The following is a 26017-nucleotide window of genomic DNA, read 5'->3' on the forward strand; positions in this document are numbered from 1 at the left end:
GAATTTTAATTACTGTATTTATTTGCAAATTTTCCTCCAAATTTTTTTCCTATCTAATATTAGAAACATTTCTACCAGCAAAGAAGTACTTATTTTGCTCTTACCTAGACAAACATAAAATGTAAAACAACACTCAACACCTTATCACTAGCTGAACAATTTTCTAAATGTAAAAAAATCTACTTAACGCTTCTCCATTTCCACCAACTACGTTTTATCATTTCAGCTCTTCTCACATTATCTTCTTTCTACTATTCCTAAGTCAAAAAGTATTTAAACTCCAAACAGGAGGCCTTGCTCCTGTGCAATGTGGCTTTTTCTCAGTATCACCAAGTTTATCTATCAGGACTGTATAAATCTGAACTATAATTATAAATCTGAATTGAGTTCAAGCTCTTTCTCACAGAGCTCTATGTCTCATGCAAATTAGAACACAGGGTATGTCACCCAGTTCTACATCCCTGCAAACCCAACTCAGCTCTGACACTGGCAACATCCCTTAATACATGCTTGGAGTCCCTACAGATGTCTCTGCCCTCATCAAAGAACTCCTCCAGGGAGAAAGTCACAAGGTCAGCTTTGCCTAAGGCCCTCTCTTGGCCCACAGGGACACACTCTCCTATTCAACACCGGCCCTGGGCCCCAGGAGGAGTTCATTCTCTCCCACTTGCCAGAGCATGAAGACTGATACCAGGCACTTAAATGATTTAGAGGAACCTTCTGGAAATCACAGCTTTTTCAACCACATTCCCCTCACTTTGGAAACTTTCTGACAGGAACGTCTTCTCAGTAGTGGCATTTGCTAATAAGTTAACTAGCTAACATATTCCTATGATATGCTGAAAAGTCACCAAGAATTGCAGTAGAAGATCTAGGTTTTGGTTCTGGCACCAGATCTTTCTAAGTCTCACTGTAGAAGGTAAACTTCACCGTACAGAGGTGTTGCTGAGAAGTGGAAATGAGATAATGAATATCTTATCCTCACCCATAATGACCCTGACTAGTCCATTATCCACCTCTCCGGTAAGGAAACAGCTTCTCCTTGTATGGGGCCGTGTCGTTTGGGTGACAAGAGTACTTGTAGGATTTCAAAGCCACTTCAGGGGCCATCTCAGAGCCACTGTTCCCTTCCACATGGGCCCTGTTGTGGACCTGCCCCACCATGCCTCATTCCCACTTACTGTGAAGTGGGAGGTCTTTCACATTTAGGGTGAGGGCTGTTTTTCTTTCTCCCTCTCTCTCAGGGTCCCTGCTATCCCTCCCTACAGTCCAGCCTTATATTACTCAGGATTAGAAGGGCATCTTAAAAAGATTAATTCAGAAAAAGAATGTTATGTGATATAAATGCATATTAACATGGAGCATGCTTTTCTCCTCTCTAGGTTTTATTTTATGTCACCCATGGTCAACAATTGCCTTTTTTTCCCCAATAATATTCCTAAGATAAGATCACATATTTGACTTCATCTTCCCTACATTTTTCCCTTAAAGGTACTTTAAGTATTGTTTATAATAAAAGGCAAACATATAACCAAACAGCTTAATGAAAATTAAACCTAATGTCTGCTATACTTACATTTAAATTGCAGAGAAATAAGTACATGGAAGCTATCTCCATCATCAACAGCAGTTGCTAGGCCTATAAGATATTTGTGCATGTAGAGACAACTGAAGAGCAATGTTTCAGTTTCCTTCCCTCTCTTCCTCCATCCTGACCTTGTCCACATCCTTAGCAACCAGATAAAATCAAGTTCAGACTCTGAAGGACATTTGATCAGTAGATTACACACAATAAAAAATATCAACTTTTATTTTAAAATGTTAAACTTACTACAAGCTGATCAGGAAAGGTCAAATATGACTTCTTCAAATATGCAATATTTGAAATTGGAAAAATCTGGCTTATAACTAATAATTTTTAAGTTGTAAGAGCATTTCATGAAGATGTTGCCTGTTTCAAATACTCAATAAGATCTTCTCTCCCACTCTTTTTAAGACCAGCAAAGACCATTTTAGTTCCAGGGATATATTTCTTTGGGTTCTCCAAATATTCCATCAGAGTCTCCTCTCCCCAGATAACACCTATAAAGGTGAAAATAAGTTTTAAGTTTGTGAAGTTATATTTGTAAGGTTTACTTTCTGATGTGACCCACACTTGTGAACAAAAGATTACTCTTGGACTCAGTAGGAAGGTTATTATAACTGAGAATACTTAGTTTCTGACCTACAAGAAAATTCCAAAATTAGTCTTCAGTGATCTACTCTTGGGCTTCTTTGTAGAAATCCAATGCTGTTTAAGATTATCTAAGGTACACCAATGAGCTACCAACCCAGACATGTTGGGCCTAAGTAGTATGCCATCCTCCTAGAATCACAGAGAATTCCTTCTATCTTAGAGATCAATTAACCCAAATCCTCATTTTGCAGATGAGTAAATGATGACCCAAAGACAGGATAATAACTTACCCTTAAGATGACAAGGCTACACAGAGTAAAGAACTGGTGACTAGTAACTTATATTTCCGTGTTTTTTTGTTTCTCTTTTTCCCAATCACACCAAGCTGCCTCTGTCAGGGTCTCTATCAAAAACCTATGATTTCAGGAATCCAGTTTTACGATAGAGAGAGAGGTTGCACCCAATGTTTTTCCTTTCTAAAGCCAGTTGAAAAGAACATGAACAAAGAGAACAGAAATGCTAGTTCCACTTTCAATAAAATTTTTCAGTGAGTGCCTCTACCACCAAACTTGATACACTTAGAAGACTACCAAGGACAGAAAACCTGGACCAGAGTGAGAGGACACTTTTCACTAATTTCGAAAGAAGAGAAAAGTTCTCCAAAATAGGTGACAAATCCTGAGGGGCAGAGTCATAACTCTCTGTTGGGCCCAAAAAGAGTAGAGGACATATTGGCTGGCTGTGAAAGTCTCCCTCAATTCAATCTGATACCATGGAGGGCCAGGGGAGCCAGGAGTAAAGAAGAAAACACATCTCCAAAAGAATGATTCTACCTTGTTATAGGATAAAAGAGAAACTTGAGGTGTTGGATAACCCTGGAGCTGCCAGTCTTCGTCAGCTGAGGAGCCAAATAACCCTGCAGCAAACATACACACATACACAGAGCTCTAACACAGAACTGTGGGTGAGGAAGATCTTATAACCAACTGGAACACTCAAACCCTCACTCTTACTGTCCTTCTGCAAATAACCAATCAAGGACAAATTGTCCTAATCAAAAGATGAATAGCAATCAGAAAGGAATCACCATGAAAGAGTACTGAAAACACACACACAACATACACACACACAGCAGAAAGGAATAGAAAAAAAAGTTAAATGAAAAATACACAACAAAAATTATATACACTAAGCAGAAAAAATCAGGAGCACATTCCCATGGATTCAGAAAAGGTCTTTATTATTTGTAATGAGGTGGATGGACCTAGAGTCTGTCATACAGAGTGAAGTAAGTCAGAAAGAGAAAAACAAATACCATATGCTAAAGCACATATATGGACTCTAAAAACATGGTACTGGGACTTACCCAGTGGTACAGTGGTTAAGAATCCACCAGCCAAAACAGGGGACACGGGCCCTGGCCCGGGAAGATCCCACCTGCCACGGAGCAACTAAGCCCATGCACCACAACTACTGAGCCTGTGCTCTAGAGCTCGTGAGACACAACTACTTAGCCCACGTGCCACAGCTACTGAAGCCTCTGTGCCTACAGCCCACGCTTCACAACAAGAGAACCCACAGCAACAAGAAGCCAGTGCACTGCAACAAAGAGTAGCTCCCACTCAGTGCAAGTAGAGAAAGCCTGCACACAGCAACAAGGACCCAATGCAGCCAAAAATGAACAAATTTATTTTTTAAAAATAAATAAATTTATTTTTTAAAAAAATAAATAGGGCTTCCCTGGTGGCACAGTGGGTGAGAGTCCACCTGTCAATGCAGGGGACGCGGGTTCGTGCCCCGGTCTGGGAGGATCCCGCCTGCCGCGGAGCGGTTGGGCCCGTGAGCCATGGCCGCTGGGCCTGCGCGTCCGGAGCCTGTGCTCCACAATGGGAGAGGCCACCGCGGTGAGAGGCCCACATACCGAAAAAAATAAATAAATAAATAAATAAATATTTTAAAATAAATAAATAAAATTTTAAATAAATAAATAAATAAATATGGGGACCTTCAAGATGATGGAGGAGTAAGATGTGGCGATCACCTTCCTCCCCACAAATACATCAGAAATACACCTACATGTGGAACAGCACCTACAGAACACCTATGGAACGCTGGTAGAAGACCTCAGACTTCCCAAAAGACAAGAAACTCACCCACACACCTGGGTAGGTCAAAAGAAAAAAGAAAAAACAGAGACAAAAGAACAGGGACAGGACCTGCACCTCAGGGAGAGAGCTGTGAAGGAGGAAAAGTTTCCACAAACTAGGAAGCCCCTTCACTGGTGGAGACGATGGGGTGGGGGGGAAGCTTCAGAGCCATGAAGAAGAGCGCAGCAACAGGGGTGCAGAAGGCAAAGCAGAGAGATTCCCACACAGAGGATGGGTGCCGACCAGCACTCACCAGCCCGAGAGGCTTGTCTCCTCACCCGCCAGGGCAGGTGGGGGCTGGGAGCTGAGGCTCGGGCTTCGAAGGTCAGATCCCAGAGAGAGGACTGGGGTTGGCTGCAAGAACACAGCCTGAAGGAGGATAGTGCGCCACAGCTAGCTGGGACGGAGTCCAGGAAAACCTCTGGACCTGCCTAAGAGGCAAGAGACCACTGTTTAGGGGTGCACAAGGAGAGGGGATTCAGAGCTCCGCCTAAACAAGCTCCAGTGACGGGGCGAGCCACGGCTATCAGCACAGACACCAGAGACGGGCATGAAATGCTAAGGCTGCTGCTGCAGCCACCAAGAAGCCTGTGTGCAAGCACAGGTCAGTATCCACATCTCCCCACCCATGAGCCTGTGCAGCCCGCCACTGCCAGGGTCCCGTGACCCAGGGACCACTTCTCGAGGCGAGGCGAACACACAGCGCGCCTCAGGCTGTAGCAACGTCACGCCGGCCTCTGCTGCCTCAAGCTCACCCCGCATTCCGTACCCCTCCCTCCCCCACGCCTGAGGGAGCCAGAGCCCCCGAATCAGCTGCTACTTTAACCCCATAATATCTGAGCGGGAACAGACACCTTCAGGCGACTTACATGCATAGGCGGGGCCAAATGCAAAGCTGAACCCCAGAAGCTGTGAGAACAAGAAGACAAAGGGAAATTTCTCCCAGCAGCCTCAGGAGCAGCAGATTAAATCTCCACAATCACCTTGATGTACTTGGCATCTGTGGAATAGACAAGGAATCATCCCAAAACGGAGGCGGTGGACTTTGGGAGCAACTATAGACTTGAGGTTTGCTTTCTGCATCTAATTTGTTTCTAGTTTTATGTTTATCTTAGTTTAGTATTTAGAGCTTATTATCATTGGTAGATTTGTTTATTGATTTGGTTGCTCTCTTCCTTTTTTGTTTTTATAAACATATATATATATTTTCCTTTTTCTCTTTTTGTGAGTGTGTAACTGTATTCTTCTTTGTGTGATTTTCTCTGTGTAGGTTTGCTTTTACCATTTCTCCTAGGGTCCTGCCTGTCTGGTTGTTTTTCTTAGTATAGTTTTTAGTGCTTGTTATGATTGGTGGATTTGTTTTATGGTTTGGTCTCTCTCTTCTTTCTTTCTTTTATTACATTTTCAATTTTTTAACAATATTTTTTATTTTAATAACTTTATTTTATTTTATTTCTTTTCTTTTTTTCTTTCTTTCTTTTTCTCCCGTTTCTTCTGAGCCGTGTGACTTACAAGGTCTTGGTGCTACAGCCAGGTGTCAGGCCTGAGCCTCTGAGGTGGGAGAGCTGAGTTCAGGACATTGATCCACCAAAGACCTCCTGGCCACGTGGAATAGCAAACAGCCAAAGCTCACCCAGAGATCTCCATCCAACGCTAAGACCCAGCTCCACTCAACAACCAGCAAGCTACAGTGCTGGACACACTATGGAAACCAACTAGCAAGACAGGAACACAACCCCACCCATTAGCAGAGAGGCTGCCTAAAATCATAATAAGGTCACAGACACCCCAAAACACACCACCGGACATGGTCCTGCCCACCAAAAACACAAGATCCAGCCCCATCCACCAGAACACAGGCACCAGTCCCCTGCACCAGGAAGCCTACACAACCCACAGAACCAACCTTACCCACTGGGGGCAAACACCAAAAACAACAGGAACTATGAACCTGCAGCCTGCAAAAAGGAGACCCCAAAGACAGTAAGTTAAGCAATATGAGAACACAGAGAAAAACACAGCAGATGAAGGAGCAAGGTAAAAACCCACCAGACCAAACAAATGAAGAGGAAATAGGAAGTTTACGTGAAAAAGAATTCAGAATAATGATAGTAAAGATGATCCAAAATCTTGGAACCAGAATGGAAAAAATACAAGAAACATTTAACAAGGACCTAGAAGAACAATAGAGCAAACAAACAATGATGAACAACACAATAAATGGAATTAGAAATTCTCTAGAAGGAATCAATAGCAGAATAACTGAGGCAGAAGAACAGATAAGTGACCTGGAAGATAAAATAGTGGAAATAACTACTGCAGAGCAGAATAAAGAAAAAAGAATGAAAAGAATTGAGACAGTCTCAGAGACCCCTAGGACAACATTAAATGTAACAACATTCAAATTATAGGGGTCCCAGAAGAAGAAGAAGAGAGAAAGAAAGGGACTGAGAAAATATTTGAAGAGATTATACTTGAAAACTTCCCAAATACGGGAAGGAAAATAATCAATCAAGTCCAGAAGCGCAGAGAGTCCCATACAGGATAAATCCAAGGAGAAACACACCAAGACACATGTTAATCAAACTATCAAAAATTAAATACAAAGAAAAAATATTAAAATTAGCAAGGGAAAAACAACAAATAACATACAAGGGAATCCCCATAAGGTTAACAGTTGATCTCTCAGCAGAAACTCTGCAAGCCAGAAGGGAGTGGCAGGACATACTGAAAGTGATGAAAGAGAAAAACCTACAACCAAGATTACTCTACCCAGCAAGGATCTCATTCAGATTCGACAGAGAAATTAAAATCTTTACAGACAAGCAAAAGCTAAGAGAATTCAGCACCACCAAACCAGCTTTACAACAAATGCTAAAGGAACTACTCTAGGCAGGAAACACAGAGAAGGAAAAGACCTACAATTATAAACACAAAACAATTAACAAAATGGTAACAGGAACACATATCAATAACTACCAAAAATGTAAATGGATTAAATGCTCCAACCAAAAGACACAGACTGGCTGAATGGATACAAAAACAACACCTGTATAATGCTGTCTACAAGAGACCCACTTCAGACCTAGGGACACATACAGAATGAAAGTGAGGGGATGGAAAAAGATATTCCATACAAATGGAAATCAAAAGAAAGCTGGAAGAGCGATTCTCTTATCAGACAAAATAGACTTTAAAAAAAGACTATTACAAGAGACAAAGAAGGACACTACATAATGATCAAGGGATTAATCCAATAAGATATAACAACTGTAAATATTTATTCACCCAACATAGGAACACCTCAATACAGAAGGCAAACAATAACAGCCATAAAAGGGGAAACTGACATTAACACAATCATAGTAGGGGACTTTAACGCCCCACTTTCACCAAAGCACAGGTTATCCAAAAAGAAAATAAATAAGGAAACACAGGCTTTAAATGATACATTAAACAAGATGGACTTAATTGATATTTATACGACATTCCATCCAAACACAACAGAATACACTTTCTTCTCAAGGGCTCATGGAACATTCCACATGATAGATCATACCTTGGGCCACAAATCAACCCTTGGTAAATTTTAGAAAATTGAAATCATATCAAGTATCTTTTCTGACCATAATGCTGTGAGACTAGATATCAATCACAGGAAAAAAAACTGAAAAATACAAACACATGGAGGCTAAACAATACACTACTAAATAAGCAAGAGATCACTGAAGAAATCCAAAAGGAAATCAAAAAATACCTAGAAACAAATGACAATGAAAACACGACAACCCAAAACATATGGGATGCAGAAAAAGCATTTCTAAGAGGGAGGTTTATAGCAATACCATCCTACTTTAAGAAACAAGAAACATCTCAAATAAACAACCTAAACTTACACCTAAAGCAATTAGAAAAGAAGAACAAAAAACCCCCCAATATCAGCAGAAGGAAAGAAATCATAAAGATGAGATCAGAAATAAATGAAAAAGAAATGAAGGAAACGATAGCAAAGATCAATAAAACTAAAAGCTGGTTCTTTGAGAAGATAAACAAAATTGATAAACCACTAGCGAGACTCATCAAGAAAGAAAGGGAGAAGAGTCAAATCAACAGAATTAGAAAATGAAAAAGGAGAAGTAAAAACAGACACTGGAGAAATACAAATGATTATGAGAGATTACTACAAGTAACTATATGCCAAAAAATTGGACACCCTGGAAGAAATGGACAAATTCTTAGAAAAGCACAACCTTCAGAGACTGAACCAGGAAGAAACAGAAAATATAAACAGACCAATCACAAGCACTGAAATTGAAACTGTGATTAAAAATCTTCCAACAAACAAAAGCCCAGGACCAGATGGCTTCACAGGCGAATTCTATCAAACATTCAGAGAAGACCTAACACCTATCCTTCTCAAACTCTTCCAAAATATAGCAGAGGGAGGAACACTCCCAAACTCATTCTACAAGGCCACCATCACCCTGATACCAAAACCAGACAAGGATGTCACAAAGAAAGAAAACCACAGGCCAATATCACTGACGAACATAGATGCAAAAGTCCTCAACAAAATACTAGCAAACAGAATCCAACAGCACATTAAAAGGATCATACACCATGATCAAGTGGGGTTTATTCCAGGAATTCAAGGATTCTTCAATATACGCAAATCAATCAATGTGATACACCATATTAACAAATTGAAGGAGAAAAACCATATGATCATCTCAACAGATGCAGAAAAAGCTTTCGACAAAATTCAACACCCATTTATGATAAAAACCCTGCAGAGAGTAGGCATAGAGGGAACTACCCTCAACATAATAAAGGCCATATATGACAAACCCACAGCCAACATCATTCTCAATGGTGAAAAATTGAAACCATTTCCAATAAAATCAGGAACAAGACATGGCTGCCCACTCTCACCACTATTATTCAACATAGTTTTGGAAGTTTTAGCCACAGCAATCAGAGAAGAAAAAGAAATTAAAGGAATCCAAATCATAAAAGAAAAGTAAAACTGTCACTGTTTGCAGATAACATGATACAATACAAGGAGAATCCTAACAATGCTACCAGAAAACTACTAGAGCTAATCAATGAATTTGGTAAAGTAGCAGGATACAAAATTAATGCACAGAAATCTCTTGAATTCCTACACCCTAATGATGAAAAATCTGAAAGAGAAATTAAGGAAACACTCCCATTTACCACTGCAACACAAAGAATAAAATACCTAGGAACAAGCCTACCTAAGGAGACAAAAGACCTATATGCAGAAAACTATAAGACACTGATGAAAGAAATTAAAGATGATCCAAACAGGTGGAGAGATATACCACGTTCTTGGATTGGAAGAATCAACATTGTGAAAATGACTATACTACCCAAAGCAATCTACAGATTCAATGCAATACCTATCAAACTATCAAATGGCATTTTTCACAGAAGTAGAACAAAAAATTTCACAATTTCTATGGAAACAACAGACCCCGAAAAGCCAAAGCTATCTTGAGAAAGAAACATGGAGCTGGAGCAATCAGGCTCCCTGACTTCCAACTATACTACAAAGCTACAGTAATCAAGACAGTATGGTACTGGCACAAAAACAGAAGTATAGACCAACAGAACAGGAAAGAAAGCCCAGAGATAAACCCACACACATATGGTCACCTTATCTTTGATAAAGGAGGCAATGGAGAAAAGACAGCCTCTTCAGTAAGTGGTTCTGGCAAAACTGGACAGCTACATGTAAAAGAATGAAATTAGAACACTCCTTAACATTATATACAAGAATAAACTCAAAATGGATTAAAGACCTAAATGTAAGGCCAGACACTATAAAACACTTAGAGGAAAACATACGCAGAACACTCTATGACATAAATCACAGCAGGATCCCTTTTGACCCACCTCCTAGAGAAGGGGAAATAAAAATAAAAATAAACAAATAGGACCTAATGAAACTTCAAAGCTTTTGCACAGCAAAGGAAACCATAAACAAGACGAAAAAACAATCCTCAGAATGGGAGAAAATATTTGCAAATGAAGCAACTGACAAAGCATTAATCTCCAAAACATACAAGCAGCTCATGCAGCTCAATATCAAAAAAAGAAACAACCCAATCCTAAAATGGGCAGGAGACCTAAATAGACATTTCTCCAAAGAAGATATATAGACTCCCAACAAAAACATGAAAGGATGCTCAACATCACTAATCATTACAGAAATGCAAATCAAAACTACAATGAGGTATCACCTCACACCAGTCAGAATGGCTATCATCAAAAAATCTACAAACAATTAATGCTGGAGACAGTGTGGAGAAAAGGGAACCCTCTTGCATTGTTGGTGGGAATGAAGGACAGTATGGAGGTTCCTTAAAAACTTAAGATAGAACTACCATATGACCCAGCAATTCCACTACTGGGCATATACCCTGAGAAAACCATAATTTAGAAAGTGTCATGTACCACAATGTTCATTGCAGCTCTATTTACAATAGCCAGGACACGGAAGCAACCTAAGTGTCCATCGACAGATGAATGGATAAAGAAGATGTGGCATATATGTACAATAGAATATTACTCAGCCATAAAACAAAAGGAAACTGAGTTATTTGTAGTGAGTAGGATGGACCTAGCGTCTGTCATACAGTGTGAAGTAAGTCAGAAAGAGAAAAACAAATACCGTATGCTAACACATATATATGGAATCTAAAAAAAGAGAAAATGGTTCTGAAGAACCTAGAGGCCAGACAGGAATAAAGACACAGAGATAGAGAATGGACTTGAGGGCACAGGGAGGGGGAAGGGTAAGCTGGGACGAAGTGAGAGAGTGGTATGGACATATATACACTACCAAATGTAAAATAGATAGCTAGTGGGAAGCAGCCGCATCGCACAGGGAGATCAGCTTGGTTCTTTGTGACCACCTAGAGGAGTGGCACAGGGAGGGTGGGAGGGAGACGCAAGAGAGAGGGGATATGGGGATATATGTATACATATAGCTGACTCATTTTGTTATACAGCAGAAACTAACACACCATTGTAAAGCAATTATACTCCAATAAAGATGTTAAAAAATAAAATAAAATAAATAAAAGTAAATAAATAAAAATTAAAAGACAGTACTGATGAACCTAGTGGCAAGGCAGGAATAAAGACACAGATGTCGAGAACGGACTTGAGGACACAGGTGAGGAAGGGGAAGCTGGGATGAAATGAAAGAGTAGCATTGCCATATATACACTACCAAATGTAAAATGGATGGCTAGTGGGAAGCTGCTGCATAGCACAGTGAGATCAGCTCAATGTTTTGTGACAACCTAGAAGGTTGGGATAGGGAATGTGGGAGGCTCGAGAGGGAGGGGATATGGGGATAGATGTATACATATAGCTGATTCACTTTGTTGTACAGCAGAAACTAACACAACATTGTAAATCAATTAGACTCCAATAAAGACAAAAAAAAGACTTATCAGCTAAGAAAAAAGGTCTTTATAAATCAAGGGCTTATAGCAGAGCTACAAAGGTTCAAGGAGATGATAAAACAGAAAGATATAAATGACAGCAAAAAGAATAGATACTACTGATAGCACAATCAGTCTTGAAAATATTGATAAAAACAAAATGAGAATAAAAAGTTTAAAACAATCATAGGAAAAATAACAGATACAGAAGACATTTAGACAAAAGATATCGCAGATATGCACAACTGATGGCCCAAGTAAGATTTCTTTAATAAAAACAAATGAAATAGTATAAAATTATTAAAACATATAATTCAAGAAAACTTTCAAAAATAAAAGTCCTAAAAAACAAACAACCCAATCCAAAAATGGGCAGAAGACCTAAATAGACATTTCTCCAAAGAAGATATACAGATTGCCAACAAACACATGAAAGAATGCTCAACATCATTAATCATTAGAGAAATGTAACTCAAAACTACAATGCAATATCATCTCACACCGGTCAGAATGGCCATCATCAAAAAATCTACAAACAATAAATGCTGGAGAGGGTGTGGAGAAAAGGGAACCCTCATACACTGTTGGTGGGAATGTAAATTGATACAGCCACTATGGAGAACAGTATGGAAGTTCCTTAAAAACTAAAAATAGAACTACCATATGACCCAGCAATCCCACTACTGGGCATATACTCTGAGAAAACCATAATTCAAAAAGAGTCATGTACCACAATGTTCATTGCAGCTCTATTTACAATAGCCAGCACATGGAAGCAACCTAAGTATCCATCAACAGATGAATGGATAAAGAAGATGTGGCACATATATACAATGGAATATTACTCAGCCATATAAAGAAACGAAATTGAGTTACTTGTAGTGAGGTGGATGGACCTAGAGTCTGTCATACAGTGTGAAGTAAGTCAGAAAGAGAAAAACAAATACCGTGTGCTAACACATATATACGGAATCTAAAAAAAAAAAAAAAAAGGTCATGAAGAACCTAGGGGCAAGACAGGAATAAAGACACAGACCTACTAGAGAATGGACTTGAGGACACAGGGAGTGGGAAGGGTAAGCTGGGACAAAGTGAGAGAGTGGTAGTGTATATATGGACATATATACACTACCAAATGTAAAATAGATAGCCAGTGGGAAGCATAGCACAGGGAGATCAGTTCGGTGCTTTGTGACCAGCTAGAAGGGTGTGATAGGGAGGGGGGGAGGGAGGGAGACGCAAGAGGGAAGGGATATGGGGATATATGTATATTTATAACTGATTCACTTTGTTATAAAGCAGAAACTAACACACCATTGTAATGCAATTATACTCCAATAAAAATGTTAAGAAGAAGAAGAAAAAAAAAGTCCTGAATCTGCCAACTGGAAGAACACATGTCCAGGAAAATCTGAAACAGATCAATCAAGGCTTATACACCACCTAGTAAATTACTAAATTTCAATACAAATTTTACTGAAACTTAGGGGGAAAAGAGTAAAATAAAAATAAAACCAAGTAACTTATAATGGAAAATAATCAGGCTGGCTTCAGATTTCTCCAAAGAAAAATTCAGCATGAAGCATACAAAATCCTGAGAAAGTAAAAGTATCATCCAATCATTTTACGTCTAGCCAAACAATTCAAGTGTAATGGGAATCCATCGATCTTTTCAAACATCAATAACTGGGGTAATATGGTTCCAGTAATTCTTTCTTGGCATAACTACTGATAGATAATCTTCTACCAACTAAAAAATAAATATAGACACTATGGTAAAAGCTGGGAATAAGCACTAACACAATCTAAATGTAGGACAAATGTTAAAGCAACTGTGGTAATTATAATTACATAGGATATAAATTATATGTATCATGTCAAAGCAGAAATAACAACATAAGTAGCTCAGTTAAGTGTATGAAAAAATTGGAGGTGGTATAACCACTTTGATTCTCTCATCCTTCAGAGTGAAGAATAGACAGATATTGCTTAAAGTAGTTAAATAAAATAATAGAGGCATACAATATAACTTAAAGTATGAATACAGCCACTAAAATTATAAAGAATAATATTACCATATAAAATTAGTTGGTAGGGCCTCCCTGGTGGCGCAAGTGGTTGAGAGTCCGCCTGCCGATGCAGGGGATACGGGTTCGTGCCCCGGTCTGGGAGGATCCCATATGCCGCGGAGCGGCTGGGCCCGTGAGCCATGGCCGCTGGGCCTGCGCATCCGGAGCCTGTGCTCCGCAACGGGGGAGGCCACAACAGTGAGAGGCCCGCATACCGCAAAAAGGAAAAAAAAATAAAATAAAAAATAAAATAAAATTAGTTGGTAAAGGGAAAGGAATAGGGGAGGATAGGGAGACATGAATATACATAATTTCCTATCACTCATACTGGGAAGTATCCTTTTGAACTATCTGAATTTTCATATAATATAAATGGATTTCAAAATATTTTTTAAATTATTAGTACATTTATGATTTTATGTGTCCTACTGCTTATTTTAACAGATCTGACAGGACAAAAGGAAAAAGATAAAAATTAATGATAATAATAAGTTAGTTCAGCTAATATGTTAACCCCATGATATGATTTCATTAAAGGCTGAAGAAGACCTGAGTCTGAATCTTAGTTATATCACTTGTTAGCACACAACCCTGGGCAAATCATGAGTTAATTCAATTTGTTTCAATTATCATTGCCCCCAAAATGCAAACAGCATATAGTTATTCAATAATATGTATAAAGTACTATTCTCAAAAGAAAAATTGTATCCATTTACTGATGTTTAAAAAAAAAACAATACAGATGCTCAACATCACTAATCTTTAGGGAAATGCAAACCAAAACCACAAGGAGAAATCACTTCACACCCATTAGGAAAGCTATTATCAACAAACAAACAAACAAAAAACAAAATAACAGGTGTTGTCTGAGATGTGGAGAACTTGGAATCCTTATGTATTGCTGGTGGGAACATAAAATGATAGAGCCCTTATGGAAAATGGTACAGCTATCTCTCAAAAAATTAAACTCAGAATTTTCATATGATTCAGCAATTCCACTTCTGGGTATTACACCCAAAGGAAGTGAAAGCAGGAACATGAACAAATATTTATATCCCATGTTCATAGCGTCATTATTCATAATAGCCAAAATTGGAAGCAACCAGTGTGTCCATTGATTGATAAACAAAATGTGGTATATTCATACAATGGAATATCATTTAGCCTTTAAATGGATGGAAATTATGACACATGGTACAACATGAATAAACCCTAAAGACATTATGCTACATGAAATAAGCTAGTCACAAGAAGACAAATACTATGTGACTACATTTATATGAGGTACCTAGAGTAGTCAAATTCAGAGACAAAATAGAATGGGGGCCTCCAGGACCAGTTTAATGGGTACAGAGTTTCAGTTTGGGAAGATAAAAAACTTCTGGAGATGGATGGTGGCGATGGCTGCAGAACAATGTGAATGTGCTTAATGTTACAGAACTGTACACTTTAAAATGGTTAAAATGGTAAATGTTATGTTATACATATTTAGCTACAATTTTTTAAAACCACACAATATAAACTTATTGCCACAATCATGAATTTTGTAAAACTATACTCTAAGCAGGTCATATGGAACAATCTTCTTTAAAATATGAGAATTTCCTTATTCTTTTGAAAACTAAAATGGTGTAATTATTTCCAACAGAAAGACCATACATGGAAAATAAACTATGGTTGACAGTTTTCCACAATTTGTATCAAAACTGAACTACTGACTTCTTGGCTCTTCTTATCAAGTCTGTCTTTGATCAAGCTGTCCTAAAGTATTTTTTAAATCTTTACTTATTCTAAATAATATTATTTTAAAACCCTGTTCAATTAACTTAGTAAGCTACTTACATTATTTTTTCCAGCTTTACTGAGATATAATTGATATATAACATTCTATAAATTTAAAGTGTACAATGTTAATTTGATACACTTATATATTGCAAAATCATTACCATAGCATTAGCAGAAACCTCCACCCCATCACATAACTACCATTTCTTCTTTGTAGTGAGAACATTTAAGATATACTCTCTTAGCAACTTTCAAGTATATAATACAGTATTATTAGCTATAATCACCATGTTATACATCAGGTACCCAGAACTTGTTAATCCTATAGCTGGAAGTTTGTACCCTTTGACCAATATCTTCCCATTACCCTAACTCCCCACCCCTGGTCACTTACCCCTCTCTACTTTCAATTTTTCTAAGCTTGGCTTTTTTAGATTCCACATGTAAGTGGTATTATACAGTATTTGTCTTTCTCTGTCTGACTTATTTCACTTAGCATAATGCCCTCAAGGTTCATCCAAGTTGTTGTAAATAGCAGGATTTCTTTCTTTCTCATGGTTGAATAATATTCTATTGTGTATATACGGTACATCTTCTTTATTCATTCATCCACTGATGGACTCTTAGGATATTTCAATATCTTGGCTATTGTAAATAATGCTGTAATGAACATGGTGGTGCAGATATCTCTTCAAGATTCTGCTTTCATTTCCTTTGAATATATACCCAAAGTGGGATTACTGGATCATATGGTAGGTCTATTTTTAACTTTTTGAGGAAACTACATATTGTTTTCCACAGTGGCTTACCAATTTGCATTCCCACCAACAGTGTAAAAGGGTTCCCTTTCCTCCACATCCTTCCCAATAATTGCTATTTCCTGTCTTTTGATAATAGCCATTCTAACAGGTGTAAGGTGATAATCTCACTTGAATTGCCATGATTATTAGTAATGATGTGTACCTTTTCATGTATCTGTTGGCCATCTATAAGTCTTCTTTGGAAAAATGTCTATTCAGTTCCTCTGTATATTTTTTAATCTGGTTGGTTTTTTCTCTATTGAGTTGTATGAGTTCTTTATATATTTTAGATATTTACCCCTTATCAGATATATGATTTGCAAATATGTTCTCCCATTCAGTAGGTTGCCTTTTAATTTTGTTGACTGTTTCTTTTGATGTGCCGAAGCTTTTTAGTTTAATTAGTCCCATTTATTTATTTTTGCTCTTGTTGTTTGTGCTTTTGGTGTCATATCCAGAAAACCACTGTCAAGACCAATGTCAAGGAACTTTTCCCTATGTTTTCTTCCCGAAGCTTTATGGTTTCTAGTCTTATGTTTAAATCTTTAATCCATTTCAAATTAATTTTTGTCAGTGGTGAACAATAAGAGTCCAATTTCATTCTGCTACTTATTATTCTTATGTCATTAGTAGAACTAACAAATAATTATATTATATCCCCAAATAAGTCATAAATATTAATTAAACAATCTGACTCAGGAAAATTTTATTTCTAATTATTAAATAATGTTAAAGCCAAGCTGTATACAGCCTTTTATCTTTGATAAAAACCTATAATAAAAGACATATTTGTAATAAGCTTTAATATGATTTTAAATCAATGTTAATAAGCAAAAGTCTTTAAAATATTGGCAGCTAGAGGGACAAATGTTAGGTTATAACTGTTCTAAAAATTAGGACTTCAAAAGTTGACTGCTCTTATAATAGGATAATAAAATAGTAAAATGACACTATAGAAAAATATTACTTTAAAAGTTAAAGAGCCATATAAATGCATACAATAAATGCAAGTTTAAGACTGATTTATTCAATAGTCTATCAATTGTAAATCCTACTGCAATAAATGCAATTCCATTCTCATACTAACTGCCTAGAGTTAGCACAGACTCCAAAGTCCCCAACAAGACTGCCTCACTTCAGACACCAGCTGCAAGTTCAGGGTCCCCAGTCCATCCAAACTTCTAACCAACTGACTATAAATTTAAGGGTTCCCAGGACTCCCTTAGGTTTTATAATTTGCAAGAACAACTCACAGAACTCAGGAAAGCACTACTTAAAAATTACAGTTTTACTATAAAGGATACAAATCAGTACCAGCTAAATGAAGAGACCCAGACGGTGAGGTCTGGGAAACTCACAAACACAGAGGTCCCTGGCCCCGGCCCTGTGGAATCATGACTCATCCCCCTCCAGTACACTGATGTGTTTACCAACCAGGAAGCTCAAGTAGAGCTTCCAGTTGAAAGTGGCCAGAGTTTTTATTGGGGTTTCATTACATAGGCATGATTGATTGAATCACTAGCCATGTGCTTGAACTCAATCTCCAGCCCCTCTCCTCTATCCTTGGAGGTCAGACCGATATCACCTAGCCCAAAGCCCCAGTTCTGTAATTACATGGTTGGTCTTTCCAGCTTGCCCAGCCCCCATCCTGAAACTATCAAGGAGCCTACTAAGTCATCTCATTAGCATAAACACAGGCTGTAGTCCCAGAACCCAACCCTGAGTAACAAAGATGCTCCTATCACTGGGAAATTCCAAGTTTTTAGAGATCCCTCCCAGGAACCTGAGACAAAGACCAGACAATTCTTTATTATAGAATATCTACTAACCAGCATTTCTGCATATACTAAATACAATGATATTGTATTACTAACAACTACACTGATGTTTAAGAAGGTGATAAACACGCTTGACTTGACAAAGATTAAATTTTATTCTATGTTGTTTTAATATAAGTATTTTTATCAATTATCTATGTATTTATTTGATATATATGTGGTCCTTTATTGTGGGTGCCCCCTGAATAAAGTTATGTTGAGACCCTAACCCCTGGTACCTCAGAATGTGGCTTTATTTGGAAATAAGGTCATTGCAGGTGTGCTTAGTTAAGGTGAAAAGAGGTCACACTGAGTAAGATCGGTCTCTCAATCCAATTTTACTAGTATCCTTGTAAGAAGGCCATGTGAAGACAGAGACACACTGGGACAATATGACAATGAAGGTAGAGACTAGAGTTATGCAGCTGTAGGCCCAAAATACCAAGTTTACTGGCAAACCACCAGAAGCTAGGAAGAAGCAAGGGAAGATTGCCCTCAGGTTTCAGAAAGAGCATGGCCCTGCCACAACTTGATTTTGCACTTGTAGCCTCCAGAACTGTGAAACCATACATCTTCACTCTTTCAAGCCACCTAATTTATAGTACTTGGTTGCGGGAGCCCTAGGAAACTCTTACCATCCTCAAATGCTGAGATGTAGTAGCAGTGCTCTAAACCAGACTTACCATATACTCCCCACGCCATCCTGGGTTGCCTGGACACCCAAGTCTAGGGACCAATGGCTTTGCCAGCTCTCCATCCTACTAAACTGTATTGCTCTCAAGGCTTTGAGAAAATGCAAAGTATCTTATTTTCACATACACAAAAAAACTGACAATCTAGACATGTGTGAACTTTGTTTTAATCAAACCATTTGACTATCTATAAGGTTTCTTTCCCCAAAATTCCAGGTAACAAAAATTTCTTTACATCTTATCTATCTGTAGTGTAAGTAAGTGACAATTAGCCTTTTTGACTGTAATGTAAGCGCTGGACATTAAGCTTTTAATTGCTGAGGCATCCCCTTCAAAGACATCCGTCTTGAATAAATGCACTGCCAGCTACACAAGTAGATAAAGAGCAAGGATGCCCACCCATGAAGTTCCCTTTTCTCGGAAAGGCAGACCCATATAACTGACCATTTGACTGACTGGCTTGCTTTTTCCCTTCCCATGCTTTAATTCCTGCTTTTATATTTTAAATTCACCAATAAAGAGTGAACCCACAAAACCCTAGGCACCCCACTCTCAGCCCCAATAAAAGCAAAACCCCAAGCCCATGCTCTCTTTCTACCTGATACCACACTGGGTAGCCCCACACATGCTGTGTACCCTCCAGGATCTGTGAGTAATAAACTTTGTTTTTTTGTTTTGTTGTTGCTAAAGTGCGTCTTGCAATCATAATAAGAACCATAGCAATTATACTCCAATAAAGATGTTAAAAAAAAAAAGACTGCTGATCACAGATCATCATAGCAAGTAAAATAATAATTTAAAAGTTTAAAATATTGTGAGAATTAACAAAATGTGACAGAGACACGAAGTGAGCAAATGCTGTTGGAAAAATGGTACTGAGAGACTTGCTTGGTGCAGGGTTGCCACAAACCTGCAATGTCTGAGAAGTGTAATAAAGGTATGCCTATACAAGTTTCACAAAAACAAACAAACAAACAAAAACCACAACAGGCTGAAACCAACTGCAAACACTATCTTACTAGAAACATTAACACAGGTTGAAATAAGTAGAATTCCTCTTTTGACAAAGTGTAAGCTACTATATGTGCACTCAAAAAATAATGCACAAGATGCCAACTCACCTTATTGAAGCCTTTCTCTTGCAACATGGTCTGCAAAGCTCAATCAAATGAGGTACTTTAGTCTATACGAGCACTAAAAAACCTATTTAAAAAATTTTGAATACTAAATTCAAATCACTTATAAAGAGGACTTATAGCTGCCAATAATTTATATTTAAAACTTCTCCAAACACCAAACCCAGATAAAGACATCACAAGAAAATTTAAAAACCAATATCTCTAAAGCAAAAATCCTCAACAAAATACTAGCAAGCTAAATCCAACTGCACTGTTAAAAGAATAACACACTAGGGCTTCCCTGGTGGCGCAGTGGTTGAAAGTCCGCCTGCCAATGCAGGGGACACGGGTTCGTGCCCCAGTCAGGGAAGATCCCACATGCCGCAGAGCGGCTGGGCCCGTGAGCCATGGCCACTGAGTCTGTGCATCTGGAGCCTGTGCTCCGCAACGGGAGAGGCCACAACAGTGAGAGGCCCGCGTACCGCACAAAAAAAAAAAAAAAAAAAAAAAAGAATAACACACTATGACCAAGTGAGATTTATCCCAGGAATGCAAGAATGGTTCAACATAAGAAAATCAACATAATATACCACATTAACAGAGCAAAAGGAAAAAAAAAAACACATGATTATCTCAAGAGATGCAGAAAAAGCATTTAACAAAATCCAACACCTATTCATGATAAAAACATCCAGCAATAGAAGGGACCTTGCTTAACATGAAAAACAGGATTTATGGAAAACCGACAGCTAGCACCAAATTCAAGGTAAAAAACTGAAAGCTTTCCCCCTAAGATCAAGAACAAGACAAAGGGCTTCCTTGGTGGCACAGTGGTTAAGAATCCGCCTGACAATGCAGGGGACACGGGTTCGATCCCTGGTCCGGGAAGATCCCACATGCCACAGAGCAACTAAGCCCATGCGCCACAATTACTGAGTCTGCGCTCTAGAGCCTGCAGGCCACAACTACTGAGCCCATGTGCCACAGCTAATGAAGCCCACATGCCTAGAGCCCGTGCTCCACAACACGAGAAGCCACCGCAACGAGAAGCCACCGCTACGAGAAGCCCGCACACCGCAACAAAGAGTAACCCCCGCTTGCTGCTACTAGAGAAAGCCTATGCGCAGCAACAAAGACTGAACGCAGCCAAAAATAAATAAATTAAATAAGTTAATTAAAAAAGAAACCAAAAAACAAACAAGACAAAACAAAGATGCTCACTCTCTCCAGAGCTTTCCAGAATTCTACTGGAAGTCCTAGCCAGAGCAATTAGGGAAGAATAAGAAATAAAAGCTACTCAGATTGGAAAGGAAGAACTAAAACTATCTCTATTCACAGGTGACATAATTCTCTATATACAAAATTGTAAAGAATATACAGAAAATCTACTAGAGCTAATAAATGAATTTAGCAAAGTTGCACAGTACAAGATCAACATACAAAGATCAGCTGTTTCTACACACAAGCAGTGAACAATCTGAAAAGGAAATTTTAAAAACAATTCTATTAATAATAGTACCTAAAAGAATAAAATAGGTAGGAATAAATTTAATCAAGGAGATGAAAGACTTGCACACTGCAAATTACGAAATACTGCTAAATTTAAGAAGACCTAAATAATAGGAAACGCAACCCATGTTCACAGAATGTAACATTAATAGTGTAAAAATGGCAATACTCCCCAAAGCAATCTTCAGATACAACGCAATCTCTATCAAAATTCCATAGGCCTTTTTTGCAGAAATGGAAAAGGTGATCTTCAAACTCATGGAATTGCAAAGGGCCCTGAATAGCCAAAACAACACTGAAAAATAAAAACACAGTTGGAGGGCTCATCCTTCCCAATTTCAAAATTTACTACAAAGCTACAGGAATCAAAACAGTGTAGGGCTTCCCTGGTGGCGCAGTGGTTGAGAGTCTGCCTGCAGATGCAGGGGACACGGGTTTGTGCCCCGGTCTGGGAGGATCCCACATGCCGTGGAGCGGCTGGGTCCGTGAGCCATGGCCGCTGAGCCTGCGCGTCCGGAGCCTGTGCTCCGCAACGGGAGAGGCCACAGCAGTGAGAGGCCCACGTACTGCAAAAAAAAAAAAAAACAGTGTAGCACTAGTATAAGAATAGATGTACAGACAAATGAAAGAGAATTGAAAGTCCAGAAGTAAACCCTAACATATATGGCCAACTGATTTTCAACAAGGCTGTACAATGATTTTTAACCATTCAACTGTAAAAGAATGTCTTCAACAAATGGTGCTAGGAACACTAGATAACCACATGCAAAAGAATGAAGTTGGACCACCACCTCACTCTCTATAAAAAATTAATGATAATTTTGGTTAATTAAAAGTAGGTCAGTGACCTAAATATCAATATGAGATAAAACTATAAAGCTATTAGAAGAAAACATAGGGTAAATCTTTATGACCTTAGATTTCATGATAGATTCTCAGATTTTACACCCAAACACAAGCAACATCAACAACAAAAATAGATAAATGAACTTCATACAAATTAAAAATCACTGTTCATCAGAAGACATTATTTTAAAAAATGAAGACAATCTACAGAATAAGAGAAAATATTTGCAAGTCACTTATTTGATAAGGGTTTAGTGTCCAGAATACATAAAAAATCTTATAACTTGACAAACAGAGGCAAACAACCCAAATAAAAAATGGGGAGAGAATATAAACAGACATTTTTCCAAGAAAATATACAAATGGCCAACAAGCACATGAAACAATGCTCAGTATTATGGATCATTAAGGAAATACAAAGCAAACTCACCAGGCACCACTTCATACCCACTAGGATGGCAATTAAAAAAGAAAAAGAAAGAAAAGAACAAGTGTTGGTGACTATACAGAGAAATAAGAATCCTCCTACATTGCTGATGGAAAAGTAAAATGGTGCAGCCACTGTGGAAAACAATCTGGCCTTTCCTCAAAAAGTTAAACGTAGTTAACTGACCCAGCAATTCCACTCCTAGGTATAGATCTAAAGTAACTGAAAACAGGGACTTAAACACTTTTTCACAAACATTCATAGTAGCACTATTCACAATAGGTAAAAGGTGGAAACAATCCAAATGTCTATCAACTGATGAATGGATAAACAAATTGTGATATATACACACAATGGAATAGTATTCAGCCATAAAAAAAGAATGAAGTATTGATACATGCCTCAACTTCAATGAATCTTGAAAATATGCTAAGCAAAAGAAGCTAGACATAAAAGATCATGTATTACATGATTCCTCTTATATGAAATATCTGGAGTAGACAAATCCATAGAGACAGCAAATGTTACTGAATTTTACACTTTAAAATGGCTAATTGTACGTTATGTGAATTTTATCTCAATTAGAAAAATAGAAAGTAAAATAAATAAAGTAAAATAAAACAAAACAAAATAAAATAAAAACCTTTCCAAACAGTGGTGTAGTAGTGATCTGAAATTTGGGCCTGTAAGAAATGCTGAGATACCAAGAACAATTTTTTTTTTAATTTTACATCTTTATTGGAGTATAACTGCTTTACAATGTTGTGTTACTTACTGCTGTACAACAAAGTGAATCAGCTATATGTATGCATATATTCCCATATCTCCTCCCTCTTGCATCTCCCTCCCACCCTCCCTATCCCACCCCTCTAGGTGGTCACAAAGCACCGAGCTGATCTCCCTGTGCTATGCGGCTGCTTCCCACTAGCTATCTATTTTACATTTGGTAGTGTAGATATGTCCATGCCACTCTCTCACTTCATCCCAGCTTACCCTTCCCCACCCACCTTGTCCTCAAGTCCATTCTGTACACCAAGAACAGCTTAAAAACTAGAGTTGTACCCTATTTTTAAGTGAATGCTAATTATATACGTAACTATATAGAGATATAGATATCTCCAAGAGTAATAAATTGCTTTGCAAAGACATTACAGTCTTTTGCAACCATTTTGAATTTCAATCTTAAAATTAACTGTCATCTACACACTTTCCACCAACAAAGAAATGACTGAATATACTTTTTCAAACTATATAACATTCCCCATATCCTGCTAAGAATCACTACTACAAATAAAAAATTGCCATTATGCCATTAAAACATGATTTGATTTTTTAAAATTTAGCTCATGCTTTTTCAAGATATATGTATTGCATAAAATGAAGCTCCTTGTATAGGCAAAAAACTTATGCCACAGAGGATTACTAATTTCTCTGATCAAAAAGATGACCAGTTATCCAAATACAGATCTTATGACATAAATCAATATTTCCATAATATAAACATGTGAATTTCATTTTTAATTCTGCAATTTAGGAAATTATTATATCAAATCCTGTGCCTTCTTCTTTGCTACAAAGTTTCTGGTTCTCTCCAACAATTGCCTAGTTTTTACCTTTGTTTTTGTTTGCATCGGTATAAGAAAATATGTCCTGTTTTTCTGCCAAAAAGGCCCCAGAGGTTTGGACCAGTCTTGTGTTTTCCACCTTTTTCCACTGTGTGGCACTGAGCACATTTTTGAACAAAGATCTTCTTGCCTGCCTCAGCATTTGCCATTTTGTTCTGCAATGAAACATTAAACCACAAACCAAAGAAAATATCTGATTTGCAAGGCTGGATAAAAAGGAATTTCATCACTTTGACTGAAGTGAATACTAATGATATTAAACCAAAATATAATTTAAAGCAGACATGCTTTAAGTTCTGAGTGCTCAAAAACACAAACAGGGGGCCTCCCTGGTGGCGCAGTGGTTGAGAGTCCGCCTGCCGATGCAGGGGATGCGGGTTCGTGCCCCGGTCTGGGGGGATCCCATATGCCGCGGAGCGGCTGGGCCCGTGGGCCGTGGCCACTGGGCCTGCGCATCCGGAGCCTGTGCTCCGCAACGGGAGAGGCCGCAGCGGTGAGGGGCCCGCGTACCGCAAAAAAAAAAAAAAAAAAAAAAAAAAAAAAACACAAACATATTATAGCATCCAATTTTATAAAGAATCATCTCACTTATCAGGTTTATTCTGAATTTCCAGCCATTTCTACTTCAGAAACTGCTGTTGGTATAAGCCTGGTTTTCCTTCAGCCTTCAAAAAATTACAGTAATTTACCTAAGTCAACAATATTCTATTTTTCTTTTCATTTCCAAAAAGTAGAGGTGCAAACAATGACGTGAAGCATATATGTCTAAATTGGTATTCCCTTACTTAAAAATAATCACATAACAAATTGGAAAGGTGATTAAATATGATATTTATTATGATTATTTACATGCCTGCAATAATAGACAAAACTATAAAATATCATATAGAAATGAGGCCACAGCAAGCTACATGTAATATCTAATTTCCTATTTACCTTACACTCTCAGCTGTAAACAAATCTACCAGACTAAATCAAGCATTACCTAAAAACAATCAAACATTACTGGGTTCAGTCAGCATTAGTACATGTAGTAGAAAATATACGGTTCTAAGTAAGGAAGGTTTTGTTACACAGTGATAGATATACACAATAAATTCTGCCTAAAGATATTTCGGTAAGACTGCCAAAAACTCGGGGTTTCCCTGGTGGCGCAGTGGTTAAGAATCCGCCTGCCAACGCAGGGGACACAGGTTTGATCCCTGGTCCAGAAGATTCCACATGCTGTGGAGCAACTAAGCCCGTGTGCCACAACTACTGAGACCGCACTCTAGAGCCCGCGAGTCACAACTACTGAGCCCGCACACCACAACAACTGAAGCCTGTGTGCCCTGGAGCCCGCGTGCCTCAACTACTGAGCCCACACGCCACAACTACTGAAGCCCGCGCACCTAGAGCCCAGGATCCGCAACAAGGGAAGCCACCACAAAGAGACGCCCTAGTACCGCAACGAGGAGTAGCCCCCACTGGCTGCAACTAGAGAAACCTCACGCACAGCAACGAAGACCCAATGCAGCCAAAAATAAAT

At 38.3% G+C, this 26017-nt stretch overlaps 1 protein-coding gene across 1 annotated transcript; it reads right to left on the reverse strand.

Annotated features, from left to right (window-relative positions):
• Positions 1-1936: 1936 nt before the first annotated feature.
• On the reverse strand, positions 1937-24638 carry LOC309809473 (cytochrome c 2-like; the record flags this gene model as incomplete). The annotated part of the gene is given in 3 exon segments (XM_082630580.1): positions 1937-2082; positions 24478-24509; positions 24511-24638. Coding segments are annotated over 3 exon segments (306 nt in total).
• Between the last annotated feature and the right edge of the window lie 1379 nt (positions 24639-26017).

This window comes from Mesoplodon mirus, assembly GCF_964341445.2.
Source record: "Mesoplodon mirus genome assembly, chromosome: 8".
NCBI classification, from domain to species: Eukaryota; Metazoa; Chordata; class Mammalia; order Artiodactyla; family Ziphiidae; genus Mesoplodon; species Mesoplodon mirus.